Source organism: Pelmatolapia mariae, linkage group LG16_19 (assembly GCF_036321145.2).
Source record: "Pelmatolapia mariae isolate MD_Pm_ZW linkage group LG16_19, Pm_UMD_F_2, whole genome shotgun sequence".
Classification (NCBI taxonomy): domain Eukaryota; kingdom Metazoa; phylum Chordata; class Actinopteri; order Cichliformes; family Cichlidae; genus Pelmatolapia; species Pelmatolapia mariae.
In genome coordinates, this window is record NC_086241.1 from 11,570,262 (window position 1) to 11,587,090 (window position 16,829).

The window sequence follows — 16,829 nt, forward strand, 5'->3', positions numbered from 1 at the left end:
ACTTGCTCTTGCTTGCTTCCAGGTAGTGTGGGGGATTTAAACTATTTTACCTCCCCAGATCTTCACACCTTCCCTCAGGCCTCTCACCTCATGCCTTAAATATTAATGGTAAATCGGAGGACAGAGGATGAGTGAGGAGGGGAGAGGACTGACAGCTCAATCATGAAGACAGTAGCCTCCCTCCCTCCTCCCTAACCCTCTGGGCGGCTGTCACCATAACCTACATGATGTAATCACCTCCATAACCCTGATATGGGCCACCAAGGGCCATGTGGGGAGAGACAGAAAGAGACGGGTGGGGGTGAAGTCGTGACACCATTTGATCACAATTACTTTCAAAGAATACATGTAATTATTTATTTCTATTGAGAAACTATATATTTTCAGGCAAGGACTTTTTTTTTGGTTTATGTTCTGCATTTATAATGTATCTCCTACAATCACAACACCAATTAGTTATATTAGTAATAAAATCACATGGTTTTAGCCACAATGAAGCAAAGTGAACATCCATCCATCCATCCATCCATCTTGTTCAGCTTAAGGATGCTAATGAGTGCTCTTATGGCATCAGTACCTATTCCTCTGAACGATACAGCAGATGTTTCCACGCTCACATTATACCTTCACATCAGAGCTGACTTTTCTCTTTTTCAAAGTGTTTTCCACAAAGTGAATCTGATGCGATCCTACACTCATGGATGGATTTTACACAAAGTCAAACTATTGCAACATCTCCTTTTGTGTAATCTTTAAATCTTTGTGTCAGGTTTTTTTTTTTTTTACATTTTAATGACCTATCAGTACAGAAACTCAATCTTGCACTTGTGTCTTCAACCCAGCTGCAGTGGTAGTTGGAAAATGAGGCAGATTACAAAAATGAAGAGGTGCACAACCTAGGCAAACAGAGGCTCGTAAGAGTGGATGTATTTGATGTCAATGTTGCCATAAAGCGGTTATTATTGGGCCCTAACAATCAATGGCCATGGCCAACTCTCTGTATTTCACCATAATGGCCACAGATGGCTGTTAGTTTTCCACATCTATTCTCTCTATATAAAACATCTCTGTACACACTACATTTTAATGTATTTGAATAACAATAAATCAGGAAGAACATTTTAAATAATATATCAATGGGATGTTTTGTGATATTTAACATTTTTTCTCCTCAGTGACCTCTAACACCCCAGCTGGCTTTCATCTGTGGGAAGTACAGGCTGTCAGTCCACTGTTTGCCTCAGCTTCCAAATGTGTCCATGCCTATTTATTCTGGAGGAGGCTGTAAAACTTTGTGTAAGGAGTCTGATATGGGTCGGTGAGTCAATAAAACTCACTTCTGACCAGTGGCGGTGATATTGAGGTGAGTTGTTGAGGATATCCTGAACTTTTGCTGTTGGTAAGTGCTGCTGCTTTTGCTACTGTTGGCTGGTGTTCCTGAAACTTTCTTATAAGTGGATCCAAGGTCGTCAGACTCAGGCAATTAGAGAATAAACTCTCATGTGACATGAGAATATAATCAAACTGTTTACCAGAGGGAAAGTAAACAGCAAACTTTAGGATATATTGAAGTCTAAAGTTTGGTGGCATAACATTAATTTATAATTAGCTCCCTGGCAGTACAAATCTTAGATGGTCATACATAGTTTAAAAGAACTAATTATTATTTTTAAAACTAGCTTATAATTGACTCTTTTCAATATTATTTTGTTTTACAGAAGTGATGAACTAATGCTTATAAACTGGAAAAACAGAAGTTCCGTTAACTTACACTTGAGTGTGTAAAAATAATGACAGTTTTTGCAAATTTGCCTCTGTACACCATGACTTCACAAACAGTCAAGATGTGCAAACAGTCAAGATGTGATGGAAGTGTAGACTTGTAAATTCAATTCTGGGGTATTTAACAAAAGTACAGTATTTAATTCTGAAATATAGACTTTTTTATACACCCATATATAAAGACCCCCATAAAATGTTGTGGTCAAGGAGTGGTCAAATCAACAATCTGGTATAGTCGTAGAAAGAATATGCACTTTGCAATGTTAAAAGGCCTGAAAGACCACAGGAGACAACTAAAGTGTAAGATGACGGATTTCCATGGTAAAGAAAAAACACTTCACTACATGTGGTGGGGACCTCACTCTCAAAGTCTACAATCAAGAGACAATTTCTTGAATGTACAAACAGAGGGTTTGCAACAAGGTGCAAACCACTGGTTACACTCAAGAACCGATGAAATTATACTAAATAAGACTAAATGAAAAACAAAATTAACTTCATCTATCATCTGTCAAATATAGTGGAGGGAATGGTACAGTATATACATGTGTGGCTGCCAGTGGAACGTGGTCAATAGTGATTACTGATTGTGTGACTGCAGATAAAAGTAGCAGGATGAATTCTGAAGTGTACAGGGCTACACTCTTTGCTCAGATTCAGAAAAATGCTGCACAGCTAATCAAACAGCGCTTCGCAGAGCAAATGGATAATGACCCAAAACATGCTGCAAAAAAAAAAGCCCAGGAGTTTCTCAAAGCAAAGAAGTGGCATCTTTTGCATTGGCTAAGTCTCTCACCTTATTTCAGCCCAATAGAGCATGTTTTTCAGCTACTACAGAAAAAACTGAGGGGACCACAAACAAGCAGCAACTGAAGGTGCAGGAAAGACCTGGCGGCATTTGGTGATGTCCATAGGTTCTATACTTCAGACACTGAATGCATGTATGAACAACAATTGCGGTTTAAAATTATGTTCTTTTTATTTGGTACATATAAAAATGGTAGTAATTACTTAGCAGTTTTATCTAATCTTATTTAAACTCCTTGAATTAAAGCTGAAAGTCTGCACTTCAATCACATATTGATTATCTTATTTTAAATACACTGTGACATTGTAAAGAGATCAATGTCCAAATACTTATGGACCTCACAGTTTTAGTGTAGCTTCTCCCTCTTTCCTGTATTTAGGTTCCACCATGAATTGGGTCATGTCATAGTTAATTGGCATGGAGGAAAGACCGGGATATGAGCAAAGTAGTGGAAGTCAGGCAATTCCACTGCTATTCCTTATTGCTTGAAGACATTTTCAATCAGTCTTTTAGGTATTGTGTCAGCACGGTGAGAGAAAGCTTTTGATGCAGTGTGAAGGTTTTGATCTGAAGATGTTCCAGTTTGTTGTCAGCGCATCTATATTTTATCAAGGCAATATACAGGAATTGTTTGACACTTGCTGCTTTTTCCAAAGTTCTGATTTTCAGGTGGACACAAAATTGCTGTTGGGCTTCAAGCATTTACTGTCAGAACAAAATTGGAACATCCCTTTGGTGTAGATGACAGACAAAAACACAAAATAGGGTATAGAGCAGTTATTGTTTCTATGCTGAGAGGCAACCTAAGTTTAAAAGAAAAGTTGAAAACTACATTCTTGGACTATGAATACGATGGCAAAATGAATCGTGAAAGAATGGCGATCTTAACATTTTAAGAATGTATATTTAATATGGAAAAAAAAGCATGTGTGAATTAAAGAATAATGTGGCCCAAACGTGACAGAAACGGGACAGGAATTAATCAGGAGTACGGAACTGAACACTATAGTAGGAGGTTTTGTAGAAACCTCACCTCATTTTTGTATTTTTTGTGAGGACAGAGTAATCTGAATACAAAACGAATCCACAAAGGGATCATTCTACCAATTTTGTCCTGTTTAAATCAATATAATTGATCTCACTGATGCAACAATAGCTGTTCCTTTTTTAACAAGACATTCTGGACAGTAAGAATAAATGAAATAACATGGGACAGAGGTTCCCCTCTTACCCCATTTATTGGATATGTCTTCCATCCAAGCTCCCCAAGCACAGACGTTGTATCCAGCAACACAACTGAAATGAGAATAAGAGGAGGAAATACATACATTAGCCATCTGGGAACACATAAAAAGTTCTCTTTCACACTGTAAATTGAAAAATCAGTCAAAAACGTGTTCATCTAGACATTTTTCATATTAACGAAAATGAGTTTCTTGGATGAATATTTATGAGCACAGTTGCGTGTACAGTAGGAGCAACATTTTTGCCACTTGCAACACAATTTAAAGTCTGACGGATTGCAGTCAAATTGCTGTCAACAGGCCATTCCCTCCTCTGCTATCCATAGCTTTACTTCAATCTCACCCACAATATGCTCTTCTACTGGCGATGATCAAGACTTTTCATGAGATACTATAAGTGATGTATCAATCCTTCCTGTGCTAGTAAAGTGTATGTCCCATTGTGCCAAACATCAGTCAAGACCCTGCTATGTTTTATTGCATATAAATTAAAGCTATGATTTGATATGCAATGATATAAATCATGGCACAGCATAATAATATCATTGTCAGGTGACTTTAAACTTCCAAGTAGTGTTAAAAAATACTATTTTAGAGGGGAAAATATTGTCATCCTTGTCAATAGTTTGTCATGCTCTCAAGGACAACAGATTTAATAATTCAGGAGGAAAGCACTTCTCCCAGTGACAAGTGATTTACACTGAAAAGAAAAAACTGTGACTTCCAGAATTTGCCTTCGGTGAGATAGCAGCATAATAACACAAATTAAAAAAAAAAAGTTTTCCCACACATGTGACAACAGTAGGGAACAGATTTTATACAAAGACCCTGATGCATTTTCAGAATCCATAAATATTACATGGAGCCCATCCAGTCACCTTGTCAAAAGTGCCAAATACACAGTATGTGTGACAGTCTCTTACAGTATGTCCCTATTAGGTGAGTATGCACTGCATGATTAAGTGGGTACAGGAAAAGAATTAGTATTCAAGGAGAGAATCAATGCTAACAGACAAAAACATCAACAACAACAACACTAGTCTCAACAGACTTATTCAAAACTGTTCACTTGTCTCTGTTAATAATGATTACAAGAAGCAAAAATTCAGCTTTAAATATTTCCTTCAAAAATCATTGACTTAGATCTTAAATGTTGCTTTTTCAAATAGCGCTATATCAGTACCGACACGATTTCTGACAAACCAAAGTGTAATTTCGACTTAAAGTTAAAGACTGAATTTTAAGTGTCAGTCAGTCATGACTGTCCACTTAGAGCTCTGTAAGTGGTCCTCGGGGGACTCATTATAGCAACACAGATCTTTATCAGTGACAATATTCCCTGAATAAATCTCCATTAACATCATTACTCTAGAATAGCTAGTTATTACAACCAAATGTACATCAAAGAAAGCCATTTCAGTGCTGTGATATTGTGATTACGACCATTTGCGAATTACAATGTGAAGGCAAAAGAAATGTGATATGTATACTTATGTGAATGTCCTCTGTTAACATCAGGGCAAACAGACAAGAAGAAGAGACATTTGCATCTGTTTCCCAGTCTTCACACAGTGCACTTCTGATGGAGCCTGGCTGACAGAGATTGTCCAAATATCTGCTGACTGGGATTCTCAGAGGGGTGGAATGGTACATACTCTTTTGACATAATGTAAAACCACTTCTGGATCAAGAAATGCACATTTCACAGCATCCAAGACCCAAATCATTCAGGACAATATTTTCTAGCACTGACAGAGTTGACAAATACAAAAAAAGGCAACAAATACAGCGAAGTTATGTAAGTAGTAGAGGAATAGATTTAGAACAGAAGGAAAAAATCTAAATGAATGAAAAATAAATAAATAAAAAAATCTTTGTGATGACCAGAATATCTTCAGAGCCCTCTGCAAATTGGCTCACATGTTTCCTCATCCATAAAGAGAGGACTTTAAGAGTAGAATCTCTGATTAGTCACCAGAAAATCCAAATCCATAGTTGGATTTAAAAATGCAAAAGTCCAAGACCTGTCAGCAAAAAAAAAGATTCAAATAACACAACAACAAATACTGGCAGTGGACACTGGTACCCCTCAGCCTCCTAGTAGTTGCATCTTTTGTATGCATTTCAAAATTGTATGTCACTGATTTAAAAGATTTTCAAAAAACTTCACCTCTGCCTACTGACCTTGAGGCTGAGGTCACTGAGATTCAAATTTGTCTGAGAGTTTTAGTGGATACATCTATGGTGTAAATTTCAAAATCCTGTCGACTGCCCGCCCGACAGGGTGATGACAATACCCAATCAGCCTTTTACAGTGAGGGGTAAGAAACATTCATTTAAGTGCTTCCTCAGTGTCAGGCTAAAGGCAGCAAAACCCTAAAACAGCCCATCTCGACTGTTATCAGAAAACTGAATAACTCTTATTAGTTCTAATCAGTCCTACACGTGTTGCTATAGGCAACACATGTAGACAACACGTATCTTATATGACCTTCCTGTTCCTGAGTGTAACCAGTGGTTTGCACCTTGCTGTAAACCCTTGGTAAGGTGTGGCTTGATTACATATTTTGCCTCACTCCTCAAGAACCCCTCAACTTGGTTTGATGCTGTGGAGGGTTTTCTTAACCAAAGAAGAGTCCTGCAATCATCCACTCAAGTTGTCTTCTGTGGTCTTGTGGGACTTTTGGTTTTGCAGATTGGATCAGTGCATTCACTCTTTTTAAGAACGTCCCAGATCGCACTACTAAAGTTTCTGCTAGCTCTCTCATAGGATTATTTAATTATTTATTTTTCAGCTTAATGATGGCCTTCCTTGCTTGGCACTAACATCTCCTTGGACCTTATATTGAGAGTTCCACTGAAAAGCTACCAACTGTTTAACACTTGGAATCAACTCCAGGTTTTTTATCTGGGAACATGCCTCACCTGGCCATGATATTGCTTTAAACTGGACTTTAATATACCACAGGTTACACCACAAACCCCCACTTAGTTTCTGATTAGATTTATGGGAACTCAACTCATTATATTGTCTGCTGTGAGATTTATATCTACTGTAATGAAAACATTACAATGAAATAATGAAACATTTTATCCTATTTTTTGTTGAGCGTTTAAGTAAGTAGCGCTCTCTTTTTCTGTGGCCATCACTCCTCTTGTAAACTTCATTAGGAAAAATGAAAACAAAGTGAGTACCACATGATATTTATACTGTTATAGCCCAAGAGTAAAAGTAGAAAATGTACATTGATGTATAAGAAAATATAGCTGAAAACTCTATTGATTTACCATCCCCCCCTGCACAAAAAGAAAGGACACCATACTGAGCCTTTCATCTTCAAATCCCATCTTCACTACACTACCTAATATTCTGCTAACGGGTGGTATTGGATTAGTTCCAGCATCTCTGTGTGTTTATTTCTGCCCACCAATGCCAGGTCTGTGCCATGTCAGTGTCAGTGCCAGATTGGAGACTAGGTGTCTCTGCCAATGCTGTTAATGGACACCATTAGGCTACTGTGGGCAGGTAAGCAGCACAATCCCTCGAGAATAGCCTAATTACTGAGAGTTGGCTGTGTCGCTCACCGCAGTAAGGAGATTCACACCTCGCCTCACCATATATAAAGAACAGTTGATGTACATTACAGTAGGAGGCAGTGTGAATCTATTTGGGTGAGAACATCGCACTGTTTGGTCCAAGCCTTGTGTTCCCACCTTTATAAGAAAAGTGTGGCACCATGAAATTTCTTCTTGATTTGTGAGCCAGACAAAGGATACTTAGAAATGAAACACCTCTGGTGTTCAGCTGACAGTAGAGGAGTTAAAGGTGTGACCTGCCAATAGCACCTAAGCTCAAAAACCATAATAAAAAAAGGGAATTTTTTTTAATGCTTTTTTCGAACATATTCACTCATTTAAAGATTTACAGTAAAAAATGTATTATGAAATTTAGTTAGAAAGCAGTGTGAGTAGTGTGTGCATTTGTAATTGATGTCGTGCATATATTTTAGCATATACTGTATACACTGAGCAATGTATCTTGGGTGCTAATCCAACCCATCTTCTCTCCCCCTCTATAGCTCTCTTCATAGAGTTGTCTTTCTGAGAAGGACCCACAAATGCTGCCTGGAGCTGCAGGCCCTCTGGGACTTCCACTGGTTAGATATAAATAGATCATGAGCTGGCCAACTCATAAATATATGGAGCTTCACTAGAATGATGACATCTCTTGTCTGGCCTACAGCCCTTGCAGGCTACACAAATACCCCAAAATAGCAGCAGCCCAAACAACAGACCCAAAGGTGGTCTATTTAAGTGCTACTTTATGCAAATTAGATATGGAAGCAGTATGAGTGTTCTGGCAAAAGTGATCCAGGCGGTCTGCAGTTGTGTGCACTACTGTCTCTTTAAAGTATAGAATGTAAAGACACAAAAGGAGGCGTCTTTAAGTACACTTTTGGTAGAATAAAGAGCCTACATTAGACTCTTCTGGATTATAGAGGTGTCTGTCTTGTGAAAATCTAAACGAGTTATATGAATTCAAAACATAGCGCAGGTCTTCAAACATCCATCCTTTGGTTGATTTGGCACACTAGGGTATTGAATAAAGTGTGATATTTAAGTAAAGTGTGATAGGAGACACATATGTTTTGTAGTTACACTGTTTCCTATTATAATGAAAGCATCATCGTTTCTTATTATTAAAGTAGTGACATAGTCTACAGACTAAATTAGCTCAAAAAGGAAAATGAGCCTTAATTCCAAATATTAACAGAACCTTTCGCTTTGCAAGCTTCATGGAAACCCATTCTCGTAAACCCAAAGCCTCACAAACAATAACAACTGATGAACAGACACTAGAAAATTGATTTTGATGATGATTTCAGTCAGGATTGCATATTGTCCTCTAGTAGTGTAAACAAAGTGCTGCACTTGAAACACATGACGAGATGATATGCTGTGAAATAGAAAACTATCCATAACAAAGGCAACCTGACAGGCATGACAGACTTTTCGGTGCATTTTCACACTCCAACAAGACCAAACATTCAACAACATAATAAATGTCAGCAAAGCAAATCTTTGAAATGTGGTTCATTGGATCTGATAATAGCTCTAAGTGTATTTAAATGAGAGATTAGCGAAGGGAATACGTGCCAGTATTCAACACAGGTTGGATGTTGAAGGATCCCTCTTGAGCATAATGTGGTTATAGACATGTGTAAAGCAGTAATGTCATAACAAGTGATTCCCATCAGTTATTTAATGCAATACACCTGCACTGGCATCTCTGATCAGAATGTAGGTAGTACTGACCAAAGATTTAAAAAGAGCAGACCTTTATGAATAAATTAATCTTTAATTACCCTTTATGCCATGAAAAGAAGATCAATCCAAGTTTTATCTGAACACAGATAAAACTCACACCCTAGCCCACTCCCCATTATTCCCAGGATCTGTTAAAAGCAGAATATCAGTCCAAAACCTAAAGATTTGTAGCATAATAATCCCAAATTATATGATAATAAAGGTCAGTGCATCATGCTGCAGTTAAATGGGCAAGTCAGTTTAACACTAAAACTAAGAATTCAGCATGATAAATTATATCCTCTTCAATCAAGTTTAAAAACATACAAAAATAGGCAAATACACAATAAAAAAAAAAGATGTTAGAAGTGGAAGACCTAAAGTTAAGAACTGGAAATTCAAAAAGTCTGTGTTTTTAACACTGTTAAAAAAACACTGTTTTTAACAGTGTTCAACACTGTGTAGATGACATAAAACAAGCTGTCATCTACATTTCTTAACAACCTTCCACAATATGGGCTTCAGGTTTCAGCATCACGTTCTGGAAATACAAAATGACTGATTCTGGAAATAAGCCATTTTCATACATGGAATATTTAATCTTGCTGACTTCATCAATTTGCTATAAAGTGATAAAATTCCCTTCACTGAGACATAGGTCATTTGGCATTCACGGCTACATTCAGATACACCCACAAAAGTGCCAAAGAGAGCAGAGCTATTTTGCAATTGTCATTTGAAAGAATAAAAAAAACAAAGGGACAAAAACATACTTTTCAATGTATTCCATTTACGCGTTTGAGTCTCTCTTGTATGTCTTTGCTGTTTCGCGCTGCAGTGTGTAAGAGAGCTGTAACCTGCTGCACTTGACAGAGATCTCTCGTCTGGATTGGGAATTGAAGTGTCTAAATCTAACTGTAAAATTACAAATGAAGTAGGTTGGATAAAATCTTATGTACATCTTACTGCTGTTTGCATTCTCTGGTGAGCTGAGCCACTAACAAAGATGCATGAGAAGCGCTCACGGTCATCATCTTGTACACACCTATTCATCAATGTGGCTGCACACAATCTTGTGCTGTGTTAAAAATGATATGATATGATATGCATATTAGGTCCAACCTAGCATAATTGCTTTTGCAACTTTTAAAGAAAAGTGCCCACTTTGGTCCTGCAGCAGAAATCAGAAAACAGTTGTTCATTCATTCTGTACAGGGAAGGCCTAATGTTCACAACAGTCTGAGAAGCAACACCGGTCAAACAGATTTTGGACTGAGGTGTTTTTTTCTTGCTCATTCGTGACTTTGAAGAGTCATTTTCATCAGGGGTATGAAATAAATCTTGTTCACCAGGTGGACAAAAATGTGTCATTCCGTACAAGTCAATGATAATTATGTGAATACAGGAATGCTTTTGAAGAGGTCAAGCCCTGGGAAAATTAACAGTCTCCAGCCTGGAGCCATTTCAGTCTAGGGAGGAGAAATTTGTGGAAAGACCTTTTATTATACATAGCAGCAATTGTGTTCCACTTAACAATAATGGTACCTGTATATTCACGATAAATTAAGAAAAATCCTGGGAAATCTCTCTAACGGTCATTATATTTTGACTGATTGATGAAAACTGCATATACTGAAACTGATATCAAATGTGCAAAAACACACACACCAGCCTGTTAGTCAAAGGTGCAGAGTTATGTTTTTTTGGGTGCTGGCTGATTGATTTTCTTGACAAAACACTGCTGATAAATATCTCCTTATTCTGATGATGGTGATATTGGTGCTCCGCAGGAAGCAGCATTGAGAGCAAAAGCTTTAATCAGGCATCACCACAAATCAATGCAAAGACTTGAATCATAATTTTCAAGTTTGTTTTTGTTTTTGTTTTTTTGCTAGATCTTTTTGAGTATTGCAATGAATAACCATTAGAGTCTAAGCCAAGAGTTTTACGCCATGCTTTGCTGAGCACTTCGTGTTTGTGTGAGATGCATTTAACCAGCTTAAAAAGACATTCGCATGTGGTCCTTTCATTTTACAAGAAAGGATTGCTTTCCTGATTTTCATGCCTGAGATCTTTTGGAAAGAAAAAAAAACAATCTGAACAATTTCAGAAGTGTGGAACAAAGACATCGTCATCTAATTTAGCTAGTATAACTGATTTTCGGCTAAAGGAAAATGCTACAAGAGCTCAAGAAAGTGGTTAGTAAATAAGATTCGTAAAAGTTCAGTATAATAAATATTGCTTCTGATGAACTGACAAGGCAGGGAACGGTGGGAGAAAAACCAAAAATAATATTATGGGCAGAGATTTATTGATGGGGAAAAAGTGCTAGTTCAGACTTGGCAGTGAGTGAGTAGGGATTTGTTAGTAACTCTCTGCAGTCCTAGTTGGATTCATGTAAGGAATACGATAGGTTGCTGTGAACAGAGGCAAGACATAGCAAAAAGTGGCTGTTTTTATTGTTTTTCTAACAGATGAAGTCTGACCATTTTTTTCTATGAAATTCCAAATCTTTGTAGTTCTGTTTGTTGGTGTTCAAAAGCACGATCTGCACTACCCCCCCATGTAATTGGGTTGGATTTTGTCCCCTGCCAACAGAAAGGAAAAAACAAAAAACAAAAAATTTGTTCATTTTTTTTCCTTCGCTGTTATGCAGTGACTAGATTTTAGAACTGAGTGTGAAAGTTGCTCATCCAGTAGTGGCTACCACATTGATTCATACTCTGTTCAGAAAGAACGCATAGCCCACACTCTATCATCCCAGTAAAAAGCAGGTGAAATCACAGAGACACCATGCACAGCAGGTAGTCTGTGTTAATTTGACAAATACAGAAGCAATTATTTGAGAAACCCTTTGGCGTCTTACAAGACACTTTTCTTTGTCATCAGAGTTTCAGTTTTCCCATGCTGAGCTGCACCGCTCTGTGGCAGACAACGACTGCAATTGTGCCACCGAGGTCCCAGACCAGTCAATATGAGAGACTAAAGTACAGTGGAAGGCAGACATCAGTTCAATCATTCAATCTGTGGCAGAGAAAAACACACAGCGAGGCTGTTATGTAGCAGCTGTCTAGGAGAACAGGGAGTAGCATCGCTCTTATTGAACAGAGAGAACAATAAAATATAACCTGGGGGGCAGATCCCGCTGTATTCCGTGCCCAATCAATAAGACTATTTTAAACCTCACGGATGCAGTAGTTGTGTGTGCAGGTGCACGTGGAGCCATCGAGGAACGCACGCACACAGACACACAAGCATTTGACCGCACTCCAACACAAGCATCTGTGTGAGTGTGGTCACTTATCACAAAGAAAGACAGGTGGGCAGAAAACTTATGCAAGAGCAAAAGAGCATGCATGCAGGTGTTTGCCTGACGCAATTACTCTTACATACGCACGCGCTTACATTCAGCACTACATCTATATCCAAGTGCATTTACATATGCACGCACTCTTTGACAGCTCAGACTCGAAACGTTTCTAAAATCTACTGCAACACTCACCGCGCAAAAACTGACATGCACACACTTTACCAGACGCACACACGTTCTCCCACCTAATGATTAAATCCTTCTGCCGCTGTGTCTGTGCCGGTCTGTTTGCATGTGTACGTGTAATGTATAATGTGTAATTACAGCAGACCGACGGTTGTCATTTCAGCAGCGGAATTTTATCATTTTTAAAATCTTGTCAGGTTCAGAAAAAAGCTCAACCCAGGAAATCCTTCGAACTCTAACAGCAACATAATAAACTTAAAGTCACAATCTGGATTATGCCACAGCTCTTGTCTGTGTAGAAGAACTGAAAAATAATAAAGATAGAAATGCGTAATCCGTGAAAACAAACGTAGAATGTGCAGTTTATATTAGATATCTAAGTTTCTTTTTTCTCCCCCCCCCCCCCCCCCCCTTTATTCCTTTCTTTTCGCCGTTTCGGGTGTCTTTTTAAGGTGATATCGCTATGAAACTTCTCATTCTTAACTCAAACGAATGGCTTTTTGCGGGACTTATGAGTGATGATTTGCTCGAACTAAGGATACCTGTCTAGTGGCTGAACTCGATTGTCCCATCGGGCTAATTTGCTGCCCTACAGTAGTGTAACGGCAATATGTGTCCGAAGACAGTAAGTATGGTGAACATTTTTAAAACCACTGGGAAAGAACTGAAAGATGATTCAACTGTTGGAATTTACGCGACACAAAGTCGGGAATGTTAGGAGCGAAACGCAGCGCTCTGTGGATGTGTCTTACCTTGGTTGCAGTTGCAGAAACGAGTGAGGGCAGTTCCAAGAAAGAGTGAAACGAAGAAAAATCTGTTTCCAAAACTCATGTCTGCAACATCTATCACCGGCTATGTCTGGATATTTTTAGCCGAGAGGTAGCTGTAGCCAGATAAAAACACGTCACTGGAAGGTCCAGAAACACCGATCCGCTGCTCCTGGTCTTTACATTTGATCCTGATGGTAGAGAGCTGCCGGGTGACACAGCCGGAGATGGTCCATTCTTTACCTTGTGGCAGTGGCAGCTATGGCGCGGAACGGAGAGATTTTGAATAAACTCAGCAAAATATCTAAAGTGAAATCAAATTTTCACACAAGGTGAGAAACACTTCCCACCTAACTACTTTGGAGATTTCCCACGCGCTTCATTCGCGGTTGATGCATTTATATTAACAAAAAAAATCTCAAGTACAGATTAAAAAGCAATGTGGTGCCTTTCTGTAGCGCACGGAGTCGTGACAGACTTTCACTCCTGCTTTTGGCACGGCAGTGTGCAGAGGGTTGCCAGCTCCAACTCGATCCGCTGCAGCAGCGAGATGGGAACGGTGAATAGAGAAATGATTGGGATGCAGCGGTAGAGCAGCTGAAGCGGGGGCTACAAGGAGACTGAGCGCATCTGTGCAGGATGCTCGGCACTAGAGGGGGTTAGCTGACAAGGCAATGGCGTGTGTGTGCGCGCGCTTGTGTGTCGACTCGTTCCAGTGCGGGCTTCCCAAAATTATTAGAATTATAGAACTTGAAAATACTAAACTATACTTTTGAACCTGCATGATGTGATTTTTGACCTAACAGCTGACACCTGGGTCAATTATATGAGTATCAGTTATTATGTAATATAAGGTTACCACGGCTCTAAAAGTCCTTGAACATATACAACTTGTGGGAAACACTTTGAATGGACAATAAAATAACGAGTTAAATCCCATAAAAGTGAATAAATTAATTCAGCTTTGCTTTGATTTTTATAATTAAATGTCAGTGTATCTGTTCTCTGATATTCAAATTCAGCTGACTGGTGTATTTTGATCTTACACCCTTTGTCTTTGTTTTATATAATGAATTTGACACTATTTTATAAAGAAACACATTTATTCATAAAAATAATAGTAACAACAACAATAAAAATCTCTATAGTCTACTGCAAACTTTTAAGACTTTTAGTATAAGTGAAATATAGTTTTTTCAGTAGGTCTTCTGTTCAAATTCCATTAAATCATAGAATGTGCAAGAAAAAATATATAGATGGTGGCTTTCATCCTAGCAGCATGCAGTGTCAGCCTGTGTTCAGTATGTCACTACAGCACTCTTTATCCCAGAGGAAGTTAAGTTTTATCCATTTCAAGTGAAACAGTGAGCTGCTGTGCTTGCCAAGCCGCCAATGTCAGCCAAGATTAAGGAAGGTCTTCCTCTCATCTTCATGGACGTCTCATCGAGTGAGTAAGCAAACCCTCCCCAACCTGACCCGGTTAAACAAAGGAATGCTGGCTGCTGTGATGAGACCCAGTCAATCAGGACACGAGAACAGCTTCCTGTCAGCACAGAGGAGGTAAATACATCAACATCACAATCCGTCACCACCACTTAGCTCCCAGCCAATCATCAAACAACATAGAGAAGCTGCCAACTGACTACTGACTTTGTGCAACGCAACGTGCAAACAGATTGGAGGACGGAGGGCTGTAGAGTAGAATATATTGACCACTGTAGCCTTTTTGTGTCTAACCCTCTACAGGAATGGATCAAGCAATTAATGCCATATTGCAGATGTATTGCAACTATAAAATGATGGACTCATGTTGTGGGGGAAAAAAAATCATAGCCATAGAAATTGTAGACTGGAGGTATCAGTACATGTAATGTATGACTGTTAATAATTGGAGCACAGAAATAAATATTCCACCACACTAAAACCAGCCATTTAACCTCCTAGGACCTGGTGTCCACATATGTGGACATCACATTTTGGGTTATCTAGACCAAAATACTAAATTTTGCTCTACAAGGGCCTGATATCCACTTATGAGGACATTATATTGCCACTGTTCTATCAAAATTTAAAATGAATGTCCTCTTATGTGGATCTCATTTTTTCTCAGAATCAAAAATCAGGTAAAAAAAAAAAAAAATCAGGTAATTCTTTGTTTTCACATTCATCAGGTCCCAATCAGTCCAAATAGCAAAGACAATTTAAAAATGCATGCCACGAAAGAATTCGGGTCTTAGAAGGTTAAATCAAATATTCAACAATATTTAATCCCAAGAGCATTTTATAAATTGCTTAACATTTTCCTGAAATATTTTTCTGTTTGTTTGTTTGGTTTTGCTTTTCTTTTTCTTTTTTTTCTTTTTTTTTTTTGGGGGGGGGGGGGGGTATTTTTAGCTTATGATGTGGAAATAGCATGTACATCAAATTCTTCTTTAAAGTTAACCTGAGCTACTAAATTATTTACAGCTGCTGCTCTCCTTGTGTTGTTACTACTAACACTGCTTGAATAGAAAATGAGAAAAATATTGCTAATGACTTCACTTATCTCTTATTCCCAAACAGAGCTAAACTAGGGATAACACAGAATGATGAAAGGGGGAAACTGTTCAGAAAAGATCCTCTACTGCCACCCCTTGCCCCCACCCCTCACAATGATTTGGTTTCCTTTGCTGTAATAATGGTCAATGAGGTGTGACTGTAGTGTATTGGGGGCCTAACTGTGAGCTATGATTCCCCCTGTCTGGAGAGAACAAGCTATGTCCATCTGTACTCATCACGAGCATGGAGTTGGAATGAAACCACATCAGCACAACTGACAGAGACAATGAGACTTTATAACATTAATGTCCACTCTATTGCATTCACAATGAAGTGCCAGGCTATACCAAACTACTCTGTGGACTTATTCCAAACTATTTAAAACGTATCCTACAAGGAAAGTTCTATTTCAAATCCATTGTGTACAGTTAACAGCAACAATGTACCTCACCTTGTTTAAGAATATTTTATTTTAAAAAAGAAGCAAACAAACAAATATTAAAAACTAATGCACCCCCCCCCCCTCCTCCAAAAAGAAAGAAAAAACCAAACAAACTCTGAACTTCTGTTAGAGCCACAACTTCTCCATAGCTCACAAAAGGTCCCCAATCTATGGTGGCCCTGAGAGGCCAAACGGACTGCAACTTAAGAAAACACCAGCAATAAGAAAAATGCTGCAAAAGCAAACAAAACACGACGGCAATAGGAAAAACAAAAACAGAAATAGGAAAAAGAAAACAGAAGTAGGACAAACAACGGAAATAGGAAAAAACAGATTTCCAAAAGCACAAGGGAAGTGTTTGTGGGGAGACAATAACCCAACGGACCAGTTGCAGGAACCAAAACATGCTAGGTAAGTGTGTTTTAATCTCATGATTCATATAATA

General features: G+C 38.4%; 1 protein-coding gene across 1 annotated transcript in view; it reads right to left on the reverse strand.

Moving 5' to 3' along the window:
• Positions 1–13,949, reverse strand: part of epha6 (eph receptor A6) — a 186,386-nt gene extending 172,437 nt beyond the window's left edge. Inside the window, exons 1-2 of the mRNA XM_063499351.1 lie at positions 13,390–13,949; positions 3,822–3,886 (exon numbers count right to left, since the gene is read on the reverse strand). Coding sequence (XP_063355421.1) covers positions 3,822–3,886; positions 13,390–13,468 — 144 coding nt within the window. The 5' untranslated portion in view covers positions 13,469–13,949. The remainder of the gene's footprint in view (positions 1–3,821; positions 3,887–13,389) is intronic.
• Positions 13,950–16,829: the final 2,880 nt, after the last annotated feature.